Source organism: Cydia fagiglandana, chromosome 20 (assembly GCF_963556715.1).
Source record: "Cydia fagiglandana chromosome 20, ilCydFagi1.1, whole genome shotgun sequence".
Taxonomy (NCBI): Eukaryota; Metazoa; Arthropoda; class Insecta; order Lepidoptera; family Tortricidae; genus Cydia; species Cydia fagiglandana.
Window position 1 is genome coordinate 285106 of NC_085951.1, and position 20604 is coordinate 305709.

Below are 20604 nucleotides of genomic sequence, written 5' to 3' on the forward strand. Positions count from 1 at the left end.
TTCTTTCACTAGAAGATTATGACTGATTTATTCTAAAACGGTGTAGATCACAACTTTTCAGGTATGAATAAAAAAAACAGGCTAATTGCGAGGTGGACTCGTGTACGATGGGTTCCGTACCATTACGCAAAAAACGGCATAAAAATCACGTTTGTTGTATGGGAGTCCCACTTAAATATTTATTTTATTCTGTTTTTAGTATTTTTGTTGTTGTGTATAGCGGCAACAGAAATTCATCATCTGTAAAAATTTCAATTGTAGATACAGCCTGGTGACAGACAGACAGATGGACAGACAGACACGTACGGAATCCTAAAAAGTCCCTTAGAATATTACCAACAAAAAATTGCAGATACCAGGTTATACGTGGTCTTGATAGTCCAACTTAAATGCTAATGTCATGAAGCAGTTACTAGCTTAAGCCAGCCCTTTATAATGAAACTTAAATTATATCAACAGATTTAACAAAGCTTACCTTAACTTCAATGCGATCGCGATAGCGTTAATTAGGTCTGAAGGACTCTTAAAAGTCTTATTATCCTAGTAATCCTTGGGTTCTAATATCTAATTTAATTTTTGTGTATCGCCTCGATTTTAACTTTAAGATACGTCAAATATTACGTCTACTACTAGATACGATATGGCTTAGATAGATGTCAGTGTCAAAAGTGACGTTTGTGTTTGAAAAAACGTCTTTTTACAAGCTTTTATTTACTTTCACCTGACCGTTGTCTGTCTGTCTGTAATCAAATCTTGCAAGTTAAATTTGATCCACTTTCCGGTTTCCGATTGAGCTGAAATTTTGCATACATATGTAAGTCGGGTGACAATGCAATTTTATGGTGTCATTGAGCTGATCTGATGATGGAGACCGGAGGTGGCCATAGGAACTCTGTGATAAAACAACGAAACCTTATTGTGTTTGGGGCTTTTAGAATTGTCTCGATGAGTATTAGTTGCCTATGGGAAGAAAAGTACAGTCAGCGATAAAAGCTTGTACCAAAAATGAAATTTTTGCCAATAAGTTATTAGACACTGTGATTAGGCAAACTTCGGTAAGTATCTGAGTTGGTAGGATGAGCGTTGTGCCGTTGTTCCAAGTTCCATGGTTACTAGTTCGAATATACCCATACTGAGTTTCCAAGAAAACAGCGTCAAAATTTTTATTTTTGCCTTTATGTATAATATTTCAATCTTACCGTAATTTTCCAATAAATTTTCTTTCATTTTCCTCACAACAAAATCGTCACAGAATTACCACCAATCGGATATTAATTCTTATTTGAAAGCGTACAGCTTAACAAAAGAAAATCACACAATCGGGCGAGTGGCTCAAGCATAGACTACTTGCGTTAGACGCCGCTCACGCTAAGGCGTCCAACACTTCGTTTTCTATAGAAAACATCATATGATCAATTGATTACCGATTACCCAATATGTATAATAAAACGAAATGTCTGTTTATCAAGTGTTTACAGTAAGATTGCACAACAATAATCTACAGTACTTGTTATTTATTATAATCAAAATGTGAGATTTTAAAACTCTATGTACCAAATTATTTCGTTACTTTTTGTTTTACTTGCCCAGGGAGACGCATAGCATCATTTATTTAAAGGCACCGGAGTCCCCAGTTATATTGAAATTATACCAGTAACAATTTGCTAACCCATACCTTGTACTAAAAACTATACTTATTTAATGTAGTTTATTTATTTTAATATAGTTTATGTGTAAGTAATAAAATTTACAAGCGAACGCAACGAAAACGCAGCTCTCTTGCAAAATGAATATGGGAGCGCCAATGTGTAAATAGTGCCTATGAGTTTTCATGCATGCTTCATCTAAAAGGGAAACGATCTGCCGGTTCAAGGGTTAGGGTTCCGGGTTAATCGGCCTAAATACCCCTAATGGACGATCTGAACACTTTAAATGGGACAATGGGATCCTTTAAATGGCTTAATGTGGCCCTTTTAGGGGCCTGAATGGGACAGTTATAGTTTTACGATGAAAGCGAGTTGAATAACTCATATTTATTATTGAAAAAGTGTACATTTTTTAAAAAATTACAAAAAATATTGTGGACATTCGGACGAGAATATCTAAAACATACATTGTGTAGATACAATGTATGTTTTAGATATTCTCGTGTTACAATGCCCACCCGATATTGCACGAATTTTAAGAAAAATGTAGGAAACTAATAATGTAATGAGTTTCAAGGAGAGTACAACCCTGGACTCCTACGATATATGAGGCAAACGACCAGACGAATCGCCTGATGGTAAGCTATTACTATCGCCCATGGACACCTGCAACAAACAACAGAGGGATTGGAAGTGCGTTGACGGCCTTTAAGATGGATCTTTGGATCTTTAAAAACACTTAACACATTAATTGCCACCAAGTGCTACGGGTTACGCTCGTAGCGCGTAGCCACGGTTTCGCTGTATGGAGCACGTAGTCGCTACGAACAGTGTACCAGTCAGTCAGGTTCTTGGCGCTGAATGTGTTAATATTTTCCAGGAGGCCAGACTACCTCCGCAGCGCGTCGATGCCGGTCCGGGGCGCCCCGCGCGCGCCGCAGCCGCGCCGCTGGTCCGAGCCTCCCGAGAGTGTCACCAGCGACTTCAGCTACGTGACCTTCGACGCCCAGACCATCACTGTGCCCATCAGCGTGTGCGTAGCCATCATGGTCGGGTATGTACCGACAAGCATTCCAGCAGGCAGACAAGCATTCCAGCAAGCAGACAATTATTCCATTTTAAAACATACAAGTCGTTTACAGGGGCCCGTTTCTCAAAAGATTGTAATTCGTATACAAGTGGAAGGCCATTTCTAAGAAAATCTTACAAAAAGTGACATCTGCTTGTATTACAAATTACAAGCTTTTGAGAAACGGGCCCCAGTCATAACTTTTTTAAAGTATTGTAACTGTAATAATCATAAATAACTGCTTGGTTTCCAAGGATTGTTCTTACGACAGACAGAGACAGAAGACAACTAACTGAACTAACACAGAACCCGAAAAACATTCCACTCTACGTATTATAAGCAAAGGTTAAATATTCAATGTTGTTGCCTTATAACAAAATCCCAACATTTCCATATTTATAGAAACGGTCGATATCAGATATGACATGTCACGCCGAAGTGAGTTCACCTTGAACTGCAAAACTAATATACTGCCAATTTCATAGGTGGTTACCAGCGCGGCGGGTAGCGCAGCCTGTTCACTATTATAATTAGCCAAATTAGAAAAAAACGTACTTTCGAAAAATAGGTAAAGATAGTGTTTACGAACTGGTGTGATATACAATAATTTGTAAAAAAAAATTGTTGCCTGTCGAATAGACGTATTTAAGTGAGCGAATTTTAGGCTATTTTTACAAAAATATGAGCTTAACCATTTAAACACAAAATCAATTAAACTGATTAAACAATCCTTATTCAAACACGTTATTCCCCTGCCGCTATCTAGAAATCCAATAAGTCTCTCACGGTTGAATGCATTCGTTTTTATAATGGAATCGAGCGAGCTTACAGAAAGTTTAAATGGCCCCGCATCGATTTACCCTCCCCCCCCCCCATTGTTCCACAAATGGAGGAAAAAAGGTTAACGTGTCTTGAGAACTCGTTATCTTAGAGGCTAGAACGTTTGTTGGCCAGTTAAAAATATGGCCGATCCAATGATTTCAAAGTAAGGATCCGCTCATGCATACAATTCCGACCGAACATTTTCGTTAAGCAAAATACAGCGCCATCTGTTGTATAATGCGTTAATTACATGGCCGATGGTCAGAGCAAAGATGTAATCAATTCTCTTTGACCAGAGACATCCATTAAAGTAGACTGCACTTTCGCCTCCAAAGAACTTGTCTAGAACAATAGCTCGAGGGAGAAATTAGTCCCTTTCTTTCTTTAGGGCGACAATGAAGTGTTCGTAAGGCTCGTCCTTACGAAGTAATATTATAGGTCTATGGGCCGATCTCATGCCGTTTACTGCGGGTGCTCATTGTAACTACTACGCTACTATTCTCTAACAACTTAGAGATATAATAATATGTACAACGTGTCCCAAAATTCAACGATAAGCTGGCACTAGAAGATGGACCTGCTCATGACTACTCGAGGAAAAATAATAAAAAAAATTGTACACATGATCTTTTAAAATACTACTAGGGGAGTCGATTTTCACTTTTTTTTGTAATTCCATATTAAATTGAGTTTTCTTTTTCTTTTTTTTCCTAGTAGTCTCTTTTAGAGTAGTTTCTTTTTTTTCTATGAGCAGGTCTATCTTCTGGTGCAAGCTTATCGTTGAATTTTGGGACACGTGGTATATCTGAATATGGTATATGGTACGGTTGCAGGTACATAATGTTCGGATCCATGATATTCGGCATGTGGGAGAAGTGGGACCAGCTGGACGGGGCTTACTTCTGCTTCATCTCGCTCAGCAGGTTAGTTTCAACTTTAACAAAGTACTTCTATGACGCGTAATTGCAAAATATTGTACCCTGAAGCAGATGACGCTATACGGCGTCATACGTTTTGTAGAGACTGGGTCGTCAAACGTTAGCTCTTAAAAACCCCTAGACATATACCTACCATTTCTAAACCGCTTCCCCAAGAGAGATCGTTCTAAGTAAATTATTTTTCTAGTAGGTACCTAGGTAGGTAGGTAAGTGTGTGTACACTTTCAGGAATAGTACCGACTTTTGTTTTATGTGTGTATGTCGCGTGTCTAAACGTGAAGGGACCGTTCGGTTTCAGACTGCACTAGCATTACTGCATTGCTGCAAGAAATGTTAAAAAGGTAATTTTATCGCGAAATTTAAATGTACGTTTCTTGAATCCGAACGGCATCATATTATAAGGGGAGTGCAGTTTAATAATAGTTTAATCCATCTCAAATATAATATTAAGCTTACAGCTCAACCTAATTTTAGCCCAAAATCACACGACTTGTTTAACCGTAACCCAGATTAATAAAACTAAAGCGATCCTCCGCTCCGCAGTATAGGTTTCGGCGACTTCGTGCCAGGCGAGCGAGTGTACACGCAGCGCATAGAGACCTCCTTCATCGTGTGCTCCATGTACCTCATGCTGGGCATGGCTCTAGTCGCCATGTGCTTCAATCTCATGCAGGTACAGTTATAATCTTCGTGCCCGGCGAGCGAGTGTACACGCAACGCATAGAGACCTCCTTCATCGTGTGCTCCATGTACCTCATGCTGGGCATGGCTCTAGTCGCCATGTGCTTCAATCTCATGCAGGTACAGTTATAACCTTCGTGCCGGGCGAGCGAGTGTACACGCAGCGCATAGAGACCTCCTTCATCGTGTGTTCCATGTATCTCATGCTGGGCATGACTCTAGTGGCCATGTGCTTCAATCTCATGCAGGTACAGTTATAATCTTCGTGCCGGGCGAGCGGGTGTACACGCAGCGCATAGAGACCTCCTTCATCGTGTGTTCCATGTACCTCATGCTGGGCATGGCTCTAGTCGCCATGTGCTTCAATCTCATGCAGGTACAGTTATAATCTTCGTGCCGGGCGAGCGAGTGTACACGCAGCGCATAGAGACCTCCTTCTTCGTGTGCTCCATGTACCTCATGCTGGGCATGGCTCTAGTCGCCATGTGCTTCAATCTCATGCAGGTACAGTTATAATCTTCGTGTCCGGCGAGCGAGTGTACACGCAGCGCATAGAGACCTCCTTCATCGTGTGCTCCATGTATCTCATGCTGGGCATGGCTCTAGTCGCCATGTGCTTCAATCTCATGCAGGTACAGTTATAATCTTCGTGCCGGGCGAGCGAGTGTACACGCAGCGCATAGAGACCTCCTTCATCGTGTGCTCCATGTATCTCATGCTGGGCATGGCTCTAGTCGCCATGTGCTTCAATCTCATGCAGGTAACATGACAATCTCTCTTCTTCGACCTAGCGTTTTCCCGGCCTAGCGCCAGGGTCCGCTTTCCTGCTCAGTCTTCTCCACTTTGCCCGGTCTTCGGCATCCTCGGGTGTGAGATTGTTCTCTCCCATGTCCGCTGTCACGACGTCCAGCCAGCGCCTTAGGCCTATCGCGTGATCAGCCTTGGACAGTGAGATTGAGGCATCTATTTCCGACGTAGTCTACCGGTCTGCGGCGTATATGGCCATACCATCGGAGGCGACTTTCCTGCAGCTTATCCGCTACGTCACGGATTCCGAGGCTGCCACGGATGTGTTCGACAATCTCTACGAAACAAAAAATATGCTAATTTTATGGTTTCATCATCATCATATCAGCCAGAAGACGTTCACTGCTGGACATAGGCCTCCCCCATAGAGCGACGATTTTAAAGTTTAAGGGCTGATTTAGACGGCGCGCGGACTCGCATGGGATTTAAGTTACATTGTGGACTGTTGGTTACGTCCAATTCAACCGACCGATCAAAACCCACAATGTAATGAAACTGGCATGCGAGTTCTCGCATCGTCTAAATGAGTCCTAACTCACGTATTTTTAGTTACTCGACCGACATGTCTCCGATTTCAAGTAGGTACCTACTAACTTCACACTAGCGTGAGTCGCTAAAGCTTTTTGGTGCTCACGATCAAGGGTCTAAATGAAATGAAAATTTGTATCTCCTTTCTGGATTTCACGGGCCTGTAAATCCCGGTCTTTTGATAGGCTTGCGTGGGGATACAGATCCAACACGTAGAGGCCCTTTGGAGAGCTTTAATGTCATGTAGAACGCCTGCTGGAACCCGTTCACAGGCGCAACAATAGACACCCATGAACCGGTCGCAGCAGGCATTGGGACTATTGTAGAAAAAGTAAACAGTGTTCCGGTCTATAGATTGAAGTTTGGGTGGACAATGAAACTGGTCTACTGCAAAGAGGTCCGGACACCTGCCATAACAATGTTAACACCGTCATCGAGGCAGGTGGTGACTCGCCGCTGACTAGATGAGCCCCTGAAACTGCCGTCGTAAAGACGACCAGGAGCAACATCGGTGTGAGCGGCTCAGGGGTGTCGAGAGGTGTGCGCCGCTTTCTACCCAGTGGTTGTTACCAGCCACTGTGCCAACTCGCGTCTTATGCATCTTAAATGAAAATTATTATTATCATTTTCTTAAATCTGAATACGTTACGAAAATTATGAAAATAAGCCGCTTAGGTTGGTATTCTACCTGTCCAATACCTTGTCGTCTCACTCTCTCACTACGCAAAATGTGAGATGCAAATACACATTCGACAAAGAAATTAGACAGGTGGAAAACCACCCTCACTCTAAATTATATTTTCAGGAGCAAGTGCGCCACTACTTCGCGGGGATGAAGCGCGCCTTAAGGAGGATATGTCGTTGCAAGAGATGACGACATATTATTATATTAATGTATATAATGTTACGTAATTAATTAATTTAGTGACTAATTATACTTCCGATTTGTACATTTTGTTTTATTTAAACGCCTCCAATAAGCAACTACAATAAAATGGATCTATGTACTTTTCTTAACAATATTTATTTGCTCATCAATTATTTTACAGACTTTGTATCATAATTGCCTACCGTAAGTTTTTACGAAGTAAATGGACAATCTAAATTAGCTCTGAGATAAATGTCGGATTTAACAAGCAAAAACTTTTATTTCTAATTAAAATATCTCTAACAAGAGTTATTTTAGTACGAAGAGATTAGGTACTTTAATACAGAGATGGGCATTTCGTAATTGATTCCTGATTCCACGATTACTCGAAATTACTTTGTAATCAGATTACCGATTCCCAGATTACTTTGTAATCTACAATACCAAATTACTAAGTACAATTCCATTTGAGGAATCAGGAATCAGTTTTTCTAATATTACAATTCCTAGTAATTGGAATCAATGTCGATTCCTCATTACAGGAATGCATTACTTGATTCCTTTCAGATTACATTTCGTACTTCTACTATCAAAAGTACATTTCGATAGTAGATATGTATAGATATTGTTGATGTTGGCTGACTAGATATAAATGCACCTTATTTGAATCAGGTGAGCAGAATTCGAAAATGATGACAGTTTTGGAATCCAACATGTCTGCCGTGCACTTTGACATAAAAGTCGTCATGGGTGTCGTTTTATAGGTTTCAGGGAGTGCCGGTTTCGAAAATGATGACAGTTTTGGAATCCGACATGTCTGCCGTGCACTTTGACATAAAAGTCGTCATGGGTGTCGTTTTATAGGTTTCAGGGAGTGCAGAATTCGAAAATGATGACAGTTTTGGAATCTGACATGTCTGCCATGCACTTTGACATAAAAGTCGTCATGGGTGTCGTTTTATAGGTTTCAAGGAGTGCAAAATTGGAAAATGATGACAGTTTTGGAATCCGACATGTCTGTCGTGCACTTTGACATAAAAGTCGTCATGGGTGTCGTTTTATAGGTTTCAGGGAGTGCCGGTTTCGAAAATGATGACAGTTTTGGAATCCGACATGTCTGCCATGCACTTTGACATAAAAGTCGTCATGGGTGTCGTTTTATAGGTTTCAGGGAGTGCATAATTCGAAAATGATGACAGTTTTGGAATCCGACATGTCTGCCGTGCACTTTGACATAAAAGTCGTCATGGGTGTCGTTTTATAGGTTTTAGGGAGTGCAGAATTCGAAAATGATGACAGTTTTAGAATCCGACATGTCTGCCGTGCACTTTGACATAAAAGTCGTCATGGGTGTCGTTTTATAGGTTTCAGGGAGTGCCGGTTTCGAAAATGATGACAGTTTTGGAAACCGACATGTCTGCCGTGCACTTTGACATAAAAGTCGTCATGGATGTCGTTTTATAGGTTTCAGGGAGTGCAGAATTCGAAAATGATGACAGTTTTGGAATCCGACATGTCTGCCGTGCACTTTGACATAAAAGTCGTCATGGGTGTCGTTTTATAGGTTTCAGGGAGTGCAGGTTTCGAAAATGATGACAGTTTTGGAATCCGACATGTCTGCCGTGCACTTTGACATAAAAGTCGTCATGGGTGTCGTTTTATAGGTTTCAGGGAGTGCCGGTGTCGAAAATGATGTCAGTTTTGGAATCCGACATGTCTGCCGTGCACTTTGACATAAAAGTCGTCGTGGGTGTCGTTTTATAGGTTTCAGGGAGAGCCGGTTTCGAAAATGATGACAGTTTTGGAATCCGACATGCCTGCCGTGCACTTTGACATAAAAGTCGTCATGGGTGTCGTTTTATAGGTTTCAGGGAGTGCCGGTTTCGAAAATGATGACAGTTTTGGAATCCGACATGTCTGCCTTGCACTTTGACATAAAAGTCGTCATGGATGTCTTTTTACATGTCAAAGTGCATGGCAGATATATGTTGGATTCCAAAACTGTCATCATTTTCGAATTCTGCACTCCCTGAAACCTGTAAAAATTAACACCAAAATAAAATAAATAAATAGTGACCTGTAGGTATAAAATTTTCAGTTAGGACTTAACTTTAAGTCCTGTGTATGGTATGGTCTTGTCTGTGTATGGTAAGGATCCTGATCGAATTTTTAGTGAACATACTGCATTTTTTTTTCGAGAACGATTTTTTCTGCCCTATACAATACATCACAATCGAGGTTAGAACCCACGAGTGTTGACCACCACAGACACATGCAAAGTTAATATCCAAAACTTTTAAACTAACCTCAAGTGAGCAACGGCGCGATTCGGGAAATGAATTAGATCTCTACTAGACCTCAACAAGTTACGATATGGATAATTTAAAGATATTTGTAAGATACATATGTCAAATTTGACATTTCCGCGATTCTGGAGGTCCTCTTGAACGATTTCGACAAGTTATGACTTAGATATCCAAGTCACATCTAGTCGATATCTAATGTAAATCTAGTTGATCTCTATATCGTCTCTAGATCTTGTGATTATCTCATTTCCCGAATACGAATGCAAGACAAGTTCTATTCAATACCTATAGAACCAGTCAAGTTCTGACTTGTCTTATAATGGCCTCACCGAGCACGAGTTATAAGTTTGGGGTACTTGGCTCTTTGTGTTCCGACTTACACGATAGAAATGAGCTTTTGAAAAACGTTTATCTGTAGTATTTTATAAACAACATGGGTACGATCATCTCATCGATTGTTATCTAAGTGGGCCTAGACAGATGAAAATCATTCGCAGAGAAACGAAACGCTATCAGTCTCTATCGCACTACGAGTAATATGGAGGAGTGATAGAGAGACAAAAGCGGTTCGTGTCGTTTTCTGAAAACGATTGTCATCTTGGCTAGTCCTCCAGCAGTATTTTGGGAGATTTTGCTTGCTTAAGATTGCATGGAGATGTCATTGTCATCACACTCATTTACCTTGTATGATGTTTAAAAAATACTCATTAGTACTTTTACCGAGGTAAATTAGTTAAATGGTTTAGTAGATTGTTAACCAAGGGTGGAAAGTGGAGTATTTCACCCGAGATATTTTGGCGCTCGAACGAAGAGAGAGAGCGCCAATAGTTCGAGGGTGAGATGGTTACTTTTACCCAAGTTAAACACTCTACTTTTCATTTCGACTATGAGGAAAGTTAAACACAAGAAATGTAGGTTTATTATTGGTAAGTAGGTATAATTATTTAGAACAAATTACTAACAGATACGAGTATATAGCCACATAACTATAAGTCACTCGAATCACTTGAAAATGTAAACGGCGCCAATTTCAGTCATGGGGAAGCTGATATGGGAGCTTATAATATGGCATATATTGCTGTTAGCCGTTGTTCGAAGTAAAAATTAAAAAAAAAATACTTTCCACCCTAGGGTGGGAAAGGTAAACTTTCCGAATAGGAGAGATGAAAAATTAATTACAAGGGGGTTAAGTTGTTTGTTTAATCCTGGTGCTAATATTTAGATTCAAGGCAAGAGGGTCAAACACACTTTGCTCCCTCGTGGAACAACATATTTTACCACAGAAACGCGAAACAATATTATGCCAGATGAGGGTAACCCATAAATATTCTATTGTATACTTATCGTAAGATGACCTGGTTACCTGGTGTGTGCTGTCGCGAACATATCGCGAACCGGCTAATAGTTGCCAGCGTCATGGGGTAGATGGCGCTCGCAGTCACGTTTAAGTTAAAATAACCGCTTCTAGGTTATTGTGATTTTTTGGGGAGACAAGAGGGTAGACGCCGAACGAGAGGGATAATGGGAGGTTATGTGCGAACAAATCTACGGAGGGAGAGAATTTTGCTTTTGGATCAATTCAACGAGTTTCTTATGGTGTTATTAGATTAATGATGTGTCTCTTGTAAATTGTGAACAACGTATATCAGTAATCAGAGTGAACAGTGATCCGAGGGAATTGTTGATGGCTAATATGAACTTATGGTAAACTAGTGTGAGGAATGGGGTCGCTATAAGGGGAGGTTTGGAGGCGACTACGAAGTTCAGGAAACCAGGTGGATAATCAGGTGAAACTAATTTTATATGTAGGTAATAAAGTAGGACACCAGCAATGAGTGAATCGTCATCTCACTAACGTCCAGGCCTCATATAGGTATGTCGTATGATTACATATCGTTGACCAATCTCAGTAAAGGCATCATCTCATTCGATAGGTTAACAACTGTGGTGAGCTTGACGACATGGTGGAGATGCTGGGATTATTTATGCACATGCATAATCATCATCAAAAGTAACATATGAAAAGTCAATTTATGTAATTATGCACGTACAACTTAAGAGTTAATTTTTTTATTGTTTGTTCAGATCAATTTAATGTTTTTTTTTTCAGGCATGAAATGAAGCCCATATTTATGTAATCCTATTTTTGCAAAAAGGCGTTAAGCTGGCGAATATGTTTGTGTTTCACCGGAGCACATATGCAATTAAGTGCATACATTTTATTGAACATTCTTGCTCTTTGATATACAAGAGATTGCAAATGTCAGTAAATATATATAGTTTAAAAAAAAATAGGTATCTAAACACAAATTTTCCTTGGTATATTATTTAAATGCAATAATATAGTTTCAAAAATTCTTCTTGTAATACAAAATACTAAAAAGCGCGCTTTAATCTTTGAAAGCAGTGTGTTAATTAATCAGTCCTATAGAGTGCAAATTTGGAGTTGATTCCTCATGTTAAGCAGTAGAATGGAATTCCAAGTGATGGTTTTGAATGATAAAAATATTTGAAAGCATTAAGTTGTATATTTAACGTTTTACAGCAAGTATTTGTCATTGGTTGATGTGATAAAAATGTTTGTGTCACCAGGGCAGCAAAGTTTGTTTTTAACCGACGTGCCTTGAAACCGTCGCAACGCTCAGTATTCCAACATTTCTATGTTATAAGAATGAGAGAGTGGCAAAGATTGTACAATATTGGTATGTTTACTATAAATTCTGTCAGAGAGGTGTTTGTAATCAGTTTTGAAACACTAGCTTAGTAACACTACCTTCAACAAGAGCGATGGAACTGCTTAGGTCTCAGATTTCATTACTTTGAAACCAACCATTACGTACATTTCTAATTGAACATGTCTAAAAACGTGGGGGACGAAATGGACATTCAACTCAAGTTTTAACGCCCTAAGCAATAGAAAGTTTACACGTATCAGTAATAATCCAATAGAAACTGAAATACATATATGTCATGTATCAAAGAAAAGGTGAAGAAGCCAATATTTGATAAAAATAACTTGATTCTTTCTCAAAGTTGTGAATAATCTCATTGTTCTCTTAAATATCATATGATTGGTACCGTTACCATACCCGCTCATGCCTAACAAGTTTAAGTTGAACAGGAGGTTTAATCGTAATCTATATTTAGGTGTCTGTTATGATTATGTTCACAAGAACATGGTTTCATTTTGATATTTATTATGTTTGATGATGTAGTTGACAAGTTGCTTTACTTGTTTAGATTAAGTTACCTGACCAATCTTTGATAAAATCATGCACTAATAAAAATTTACGACATTTTGGATGAAATAACAGTCTTAAATGATTCACGGTTAAGGGAAAGGTAATCACGGTTCATATCCCGGTCGATATATATACATTTTGAATTAAAGTTTGCTGGTCGATTTGTGAACCAGCATGGATCCTCTCAAACAACGACTTTAACATTACTACATCTGCATTATTATTAGTACATCTGTTTTTAAATTGGGTTCTTAAGTGACGATTATGACCTTTTTCGTAATTTAATTAGGTTTAAAAAAGTTTTATCTTGCCGAGTACACTTTTATTTGTTACATAATATTAAGTGAAAATTTATTGGTTTCTTGCAAAATTGACACAAAAATAATATATATGTAGGTAGGTATACATTTTTTATTTATTTTGCCCGCAGCGACTTACACAAGTAAGTACGCTTTATATTAGTTCCCATGCGCGAGCGCAGGCGCGAGGTCTCAGGCTAACCAGTACTACAGATCGCGGAATGCGTAGCGACTATGTGTGTTGGAGATCATGGTTACTGAGCTAGCTCGGGTGCGCCATTAACTTGCCCGCGCTCGGCAGGCGATCAGAATAGTACATAGCATGGTATAATATGCTTACACAGCGTATAAAACAGAGGATGTACTTATAACTAAAGAAACATTTTATTGACCCACAAAAAAAAACATAATAATAGCAGCACCTTCAGATCCACAGCGCAGGCTTCGTCACTATACAGATAGCTCATCCACCTCAGGTTTCGTCAAAATAAAATGTATACTTCCACATAACAACAACATAACAATAACATAAGAAACATTTTATATTTACATTTATAAAATATATAAATATAAATTCATATTTCAATGTTCAATGTAATGTTCAAACAATTCAATGTAAGACATAAATGAAATCGCATAAATTATTAGATCTGTTACAATAATTATACTCGATTTTTTTGGCATCTATGCCTTTGCAATTTTGTTTGTAACGTTGCAGGAGTTACGCTCTTAATATTAAAATAATAAGAATCATAATCTCACATTCATTGTTCTGTGTGGCCGAATAGTTTTAGAACCAAATTGAAAGTTTATTTTAATGCGGGTAGTTGATATTATGGCTTACCAACTGTTGTTGCTTACAAACCAGTTTAGGTCTGACCTCCGATCTTGTGTATTTTCTATTACATCGGCATCTAGTTAAATTGGTGATAAACAATATTTTGTGATCATGGTGTTCCACGCCAAGTTAATTCTTACTGGCTTGCATGCTTTTCATGCATTGCTTGCAGAATACTCGCTTCATCACAAATTATCAGCTCAGCCATGATTAAACTAGTTGTGAGCGCAAGCGTGGTGAATTGACAACAATTTATACTGCGTATCTTTTCATTAAACGAATGTATCATGTTTAACGTATTAGCCTTATACTTATATGATCAATATTTTTACAACAACACAATATTCTTTACTTATAAGAATAAGAATAAGAATAATATTTATTTCAAATAACCTTGTTGACAATATATATATTTATATCCTGTGGCCCCACACTAGGCTATGCCTGTGATGTGGCAGCCGGGAAGGAACTTAACACATCACTTATACTATTGTGCAGAACGGGCGGTCTTATCGCAAAAAGATTGATATCTTCCAGACAAGCAAACCAGGCTATTATAGTGGTATGTTTTGCGGATCCATATTTTCACTGGGCTTTAATCAGAATCATTGAGTTTATTTAAAAACTCTAATTTTACACTCACCTAGTTTGAAGGACTAGATCCACTCATATCATAAGATGTTAATTTGGAATTTCTTGCCTCGTCGTTGTTTGTTGTTACAATCGTAAGGAATTGTAACGGATTGGTTTCTTAGAAGTCGGTATAATTTAGTTGTAATGTGCCTGGATGAAAATGCAGGAGGCAATTCAAATCAGATTACAATTTGATGTCATATGTACTCGTACAATGTACATACTACTCAAACTCAAAGGACCAGGAACATCATTGGAACTCAATCGAATCACTCAGCCATTCCAATGGTACCAGCAAAGTGCCAAAAATGCCACTCGCTAGATTAAACAATAGTAACATACTCAACTGGCATACATGATATTTCTGTTCTGAAAGAATAAACGGGTAAAATGATTGTAAACGAATAAAAAACTGCCGAATTAATTTAAACAATATTCACTTACTTTACTTATGGATTGCGTATATCAGCGTTACATTAAGGTTCCAAAGACTTGTCTGTTGATGTCACAAAGTATAGTATCTCAATTTATTCCCGATTAACATTCCAATATAGATTGTTATCAGAGAGTCAGTAAATATTTGGATAACGGTAAATGACAAAGGCAAAACTGTTTAGTATAAGCCACCACCAATACGTTTGCACTTGAGCAATACCTTAAGATATAATGACTTCCTATTATTACTGAACCATTGATTCTTAGTGTGGAAAGTCCATAGATTAGTGATTAGATAAAGATTAACGAAACTTCTGAAATGTGTATGTAGGTACATACGCTGAGACGATGACCCAAACCTAAGGGGTTAAAAACGCTAAAATAAATTATTATTGAAAAGACTCCCAATGAAAGGCATAATGATTGAATGGCCTACTGGTTTCTATATTGTTTGCTAACTGATTTAGATACTTCTAAGTACATACTTTACTTTTACTCGAACAGAAATAGATAAGGGAGTGGTAGATAATTTAATGAATAGCCATGCATAACTAATTTGATTTTGTTAAATGAATTGGAATCAAGCAACACATATTAATTGATATCGCCTACCCAATCAAGATACTAAATACTAAAGCATACGACCCTACATATTCATAATAATTATAGAGACAGTAGTAAGACCATGGTGGATAGGTTTCTGAATAAGAGAAATTCTCAAGTAAGTATTCGGTTATTTAAAAAAAATGTGATAAAGTATTTTTAACAATGATAGTAGTCATTATCCGACTCTGTGCAAGTAGTTATGAAATTAAATGATGGTATAATGACAAAGACACAAGAGCATTTGTTACAGAGTATATTACCTATGTATAGGTAACGAAAAGGAATAGCAGGTATTCGCTGCGTGCAAAGCAAGTGGTGGGGGGAGCCGAAACAAACTCAGCGCTTGATGTGGCTAAATATGACAAGTTTGCAAGCAAGTGTTTCTGTCAATTCACATACTTTTCAGTTATTTTGTTCACGTTTCTTTTGCCTTAAAAATCATATTTACAATAAAAATGGGCCACGATAGATGTTGTGTGGTAAACTGTAATAATACTAGACGGTCTAGACGAAACATAAATAATAATTTTATAATTTTCAACACTAGGCTAGAAATTAGCCTTTTATATCATATCATATAGTATCTATTCCAGGCTCAATAGCGTATTGGCTAAATATCTTATTTCGTCTGTCAACACAGCTTTGCTTAGATGTTAATAAAATAGTATGGATAATACAGTGTGTACCAACATTAGGTGATTGTAATATTATGTACTTAGTTATAATGCCTGTTATTGAAAACTCTGCAAAAGCTTACCTTTGGAACGTATATGGTTGTCTGTCGTCTATCACAGCAGACATTGTGATGCGAGTGAACATTATTTTTAACACAAAATGTGTTGTTTTAAACCTGTGAAGAAGGAAGGAAAGGGTGATAGGTAACTTCAATTAAGTATTAAACTTTTTATGTTATAGTAAAAGGAAGAGATTAATCATGAGCCAAGTAATTATTGGTGTATGATCGTGGCATCAACTGTTAGCTTGATTATCAGATTTAATCAGAATATTGAGATATAAAATGCAGGCTGCAGCTACACAAGAATCAGAATCACAATTAAAATCAGATGTCATATAATGAAGTTCAATAGGTATCTGTCTTTATTAATTTTAATATTGCTGTGAAATATCGGAGTGTTAAGGACAAGGACACGACTACTACAGGAGCAATAGTCACAAGACAGTTATCAGCCTTATTCGTTGCACTATCCTCTTGAGTCACAGTGTACAGTTGGACACCTGTCCTGTGTGGTTCTTCACCAGTGCTCACCATCAGTACCTAGATATGCTAGCCTGTAATGTGGCTTTGTCTTTAATATTTTTCTGTTCGCCCACCGTGTGGCCATACGTTCATCCCTATCCCTACGCTTTCTTGCCATGTGGCCAGTGATTATGAGCTTCTCCAGACTATAGGGTCCTCTTCTGCCTCGATAGCAGAAGAAAGTACGTGCGCGATGAGTACAAATAGTGGATAACCTCGGTTTCATGTTGAGTTCGTCGAGACTTGATGCAATTTCACCTACTGCGTTCAAGCATTCTTCGCCAGTACCACATCTCAAATGCATCTGTCCTATGGTGGGTTTCAGTTTTAATAGTCTAGGTTTGGACATGTACAGAAAGTTCGAGAAAACAAGGCGTCCGCATTAGTGTGATCTTTATTGTATGTTCTCCCATATGCATACCCTGGCGAGTCGTTTCACCGTACCTTTGGCCACCTGAACTCTTCTGACCACCCTTTGGTCGAAAACGCCATCGTCGCTTATTTAAGATCCCAAGTAAACCAACAACTTGCCTCTAGATCGTGCAATTCATTAGTACTCTTCATTTTAACAGGAATATCGACATACATCAACTCCGTCTTATTTCTTTTGATCCTAGGGTATGAATCTGGTGTGGATGTATGAAGTTAAGGACTCATATCTGACATGCTCAATTTAAGAAGCAAAACCGCAAGTTACTTTCCACAGGCACTTAATCTAATTATAGTCATGTCATTTGCTTAACTGAGGTTATTGATACGTTGGCTACCAAGTCTACCAACTCAGACACCACCCTCACAGCCTTCATTGGAAGGCTTGACTCATTATGTATTCACCGATGTTAGTGAACAGTTGCACTCCTTGATCAACTTTAAAAAGATAACTCGACGTGTTATCCCCATTTCTCTCATAACCCTGACATTTTACTCCAGTTAAGGAAATCAAGTATTTGCGAAAGCCTTTAAAGAGTATACAGACAGACACCGCGCCCACTGTAATTTCTATTAATTGCCACATTGAGTATTTGCTACTGAGTGAGTACTCTTCTATGTCTCTCATGGTTCTCAAAGCTGTGAAGTGGAAATTCGTGAATAAAGGAAACAGAGAGGGTCAATTTGATAGACACAACAGTGAAAATACCGTAATACGGGAAGCTGGCGATTATTACACTTGAAGATCTGATCAGTTACATCAATTCAAGAATAGTTGTAAAGTTGTAATGAATCGGTACCTCGGTACAGCTTGCTTTGCTGTTTCTACAATCGTTAGCATGACTGATATATATGTATAACACTAGAAAGTAAATGTAACGCAGTAAAAAAGAATTGTTTTGTAACTAACCAAGATGAAGATGAAGATGAAGATAAAGTGCTTAGTTTATATTATTTGAGTGTAGCTCAGGTTAAATCCATAGATGGCTTTCAGACCTAATAGAGAGGCTGACACGACTGTCCCAACTTATTTAAACTAGATTATTTCACGCCAGCATCAGAAAATGATAATTAAAAACTGCAGTAATTTTTGGCACAATATCTATTTGATAAATCAGAACGAACTGCAAGAAAAGGTGTCTTGACTCGAAATAAGTGTCTAATTTGAGCTTAGCTTAAGAAAAATAATAATAATAATAATGTTCTCTCGAGTTGTAGGTAAAGTTCTTTTTTACATTTTGATTTGTGATTAAATGAGAATAGCGTAATTCTTCCTTGGCTGGGGAGGGCTGCCGGACATGAAGTAGATAGACGTAGGGATGGATATGTCAGCAGTAGGTTTAATGAATAAGCAGGTAGATTAAAATACTTCACATAGTAGATTACTGCCAGTAGTATTAAGTAAAGAGAAGTGGGAACTTAGGTTACATATACACGTCACGTTCGGATAAGACGGTTGCTTTTGTCTGTGTAATAACTATCGTTCGATCGCGCGGTCGCCGCGGTGTTTAATAAATTTACAGTTGTTTAATTACGCAAATTATGCTGGACATTATGTATACGTCTGCTGTAGTAGAAGTTGTGACCCTTGAAATAGTGAAACAAGTTATTAACGATATCACAAGAGCAAAGCAGTATATAACATCACAGATGGTAGTCATAGATAAAATATAACACGAATTGAGTTCTCACTGTCTAACAACACCGATGTTTGGTATGAAATCGGTGTTGCCACGTTGTAATTAAGGACTGCTTGGAGCAATTTGGAACTGAACGCGCGAGATTGTGGGAAATACAATAGTAATAGTCATAGGTAGACAGAGAGATCAGTAACGGACCAGAGATGACAAATAGCAGCCGTGATCCTACTCAGCTCAGCTCAGACATCGTGCTTACGATGTCTGAGGATCCTGCTTTCAGTCTCAGATCAGAAATCAGTTAGTTTAGCACAGATATCAATGAATCATATAATTATCATATCAAAGATCATATTATTAATCAGTTCAGCACAAACATTGATGAATGCTCAGACCAATCTCAGGATCAAATTATTAATCAGCTCAGCACAAACATTGATGAATGCTCAGACCAGTCTCAGGATTTTGTTCTTTATCAGCTCAGCACAAATACAGATGAACAATCGGATCAGTCTCAGAAACGGTGTGCCTCAGCACATTTCTACAACATCATCAGAAATTGTACGAAATCTCAGGTCATGCCGATTCACAGCGCCAAAGCCTAGAGAGGCATTCAGAGGATGAACAGCTCAAATACATTATTATTCACATTAGTGTTCTTATCATCTAATTGTTGATTTATTTACATGTTTGCCTATGGACATCTAATTTCAATTAAAAGAGTAGCTTCTTCCTGCGGGGCGGGAGTGTCGCGAACATATCGCGAACCGGCTAATAGTTGCCAGCGTCATGGGGTAGATGGCGCTCGCAGTCACGTTTAAGTTAAAATAACCGCTTCTAGGTTATTGTGATTTTTTGGGGAGACAAGAGGGTAGACGCCGAACGAGAGGGATAATGGGAGGTTATGTGCGAACAAATCTACGGAGGGAGAGAATTTTGCTTTTGGATCAATTCAACGAGTTTCTTATGGTGTTATTAGATTAATGATGTGTCTCTTGTAAATTGTGAACAACGTATATCAGTAATCAGAGTGAACAGTGATCCGAGGGAATTGTTGATGGCTAATATGAACTTATGGTAAACTAGTGTGAGGAATGGGGTCGCTATAAGGGGAGGTTTGGAGGCGACTACGAAGTTCAGGAAACCAGGTGGATAATCAGGTGAAACTAATTTTATATGTAGGTAATAAAGTAGGACACCAGCAATGAGTGAATCGTCATCTCACTAACGTCCAGGCCTCATATAGGTATGTCGTATGATTACATATCGTTGACCAATCTCAGTAAAGGCATCATCTCATTCGATAGGTTAACAACTGTGGTGAGCTTGACGACATGTGCATTTATTTGTGTTTATCACAAATCTTTATTCCTGACTTATGGGTGTTCTCTAGGTAAGTATATATAGTATTTATAAATATCAATATATATTATATTATATATATCGTTGTCTAGTACCCATAAAACAAGCCTTATAAAAGAGCTTAGTGAGAGGCTAGGTCGATCTGTGTATAATACCCTAGTAGGTATAATACTTATTTATTTACGAACTAAATTACTTAA

General features: G+C 38.4%; 1 protein-coding gene across 1 annotated transcript in view; it reads left to right on the forward strand.

The window, feature by feature from the left end:
* LOC134674400 (potassium channel subfamily K member 18) overlaps nucleotides 1-7441 on the forward strand; it is a 40641-nt gene extending 33200 nt beyond the window's left edge. Inside the window, exons 10-14 of the mRNA XM_063532470.1 lie at nucleotides 2527-2700; nucleotides 4371-4460; nucleotides 5019-5129; nucleotides 5200-5404; nucleotides 7297-7441. Coding sequence (XP_063388540.1) covers nucleotides 2527-2700; nucleotides 4371-4460; nucleotides 5019-5129; nucleotides 5200-5404; nucleotides 7297-7365 — 649 coding nt within the window. The 3' untranslated portion in view covers nucleotides 7366-7441. The remainder of the gene's footprint in view (nucleotides 1-2526; nucleotides 2701-4370; nucleotides 4461-5018; nucleotides 5130-5199; nucleotides 5405-7296) is intronic.
* Nucleotides 7442-20604: the final 13163 nt, after the last annotated feature.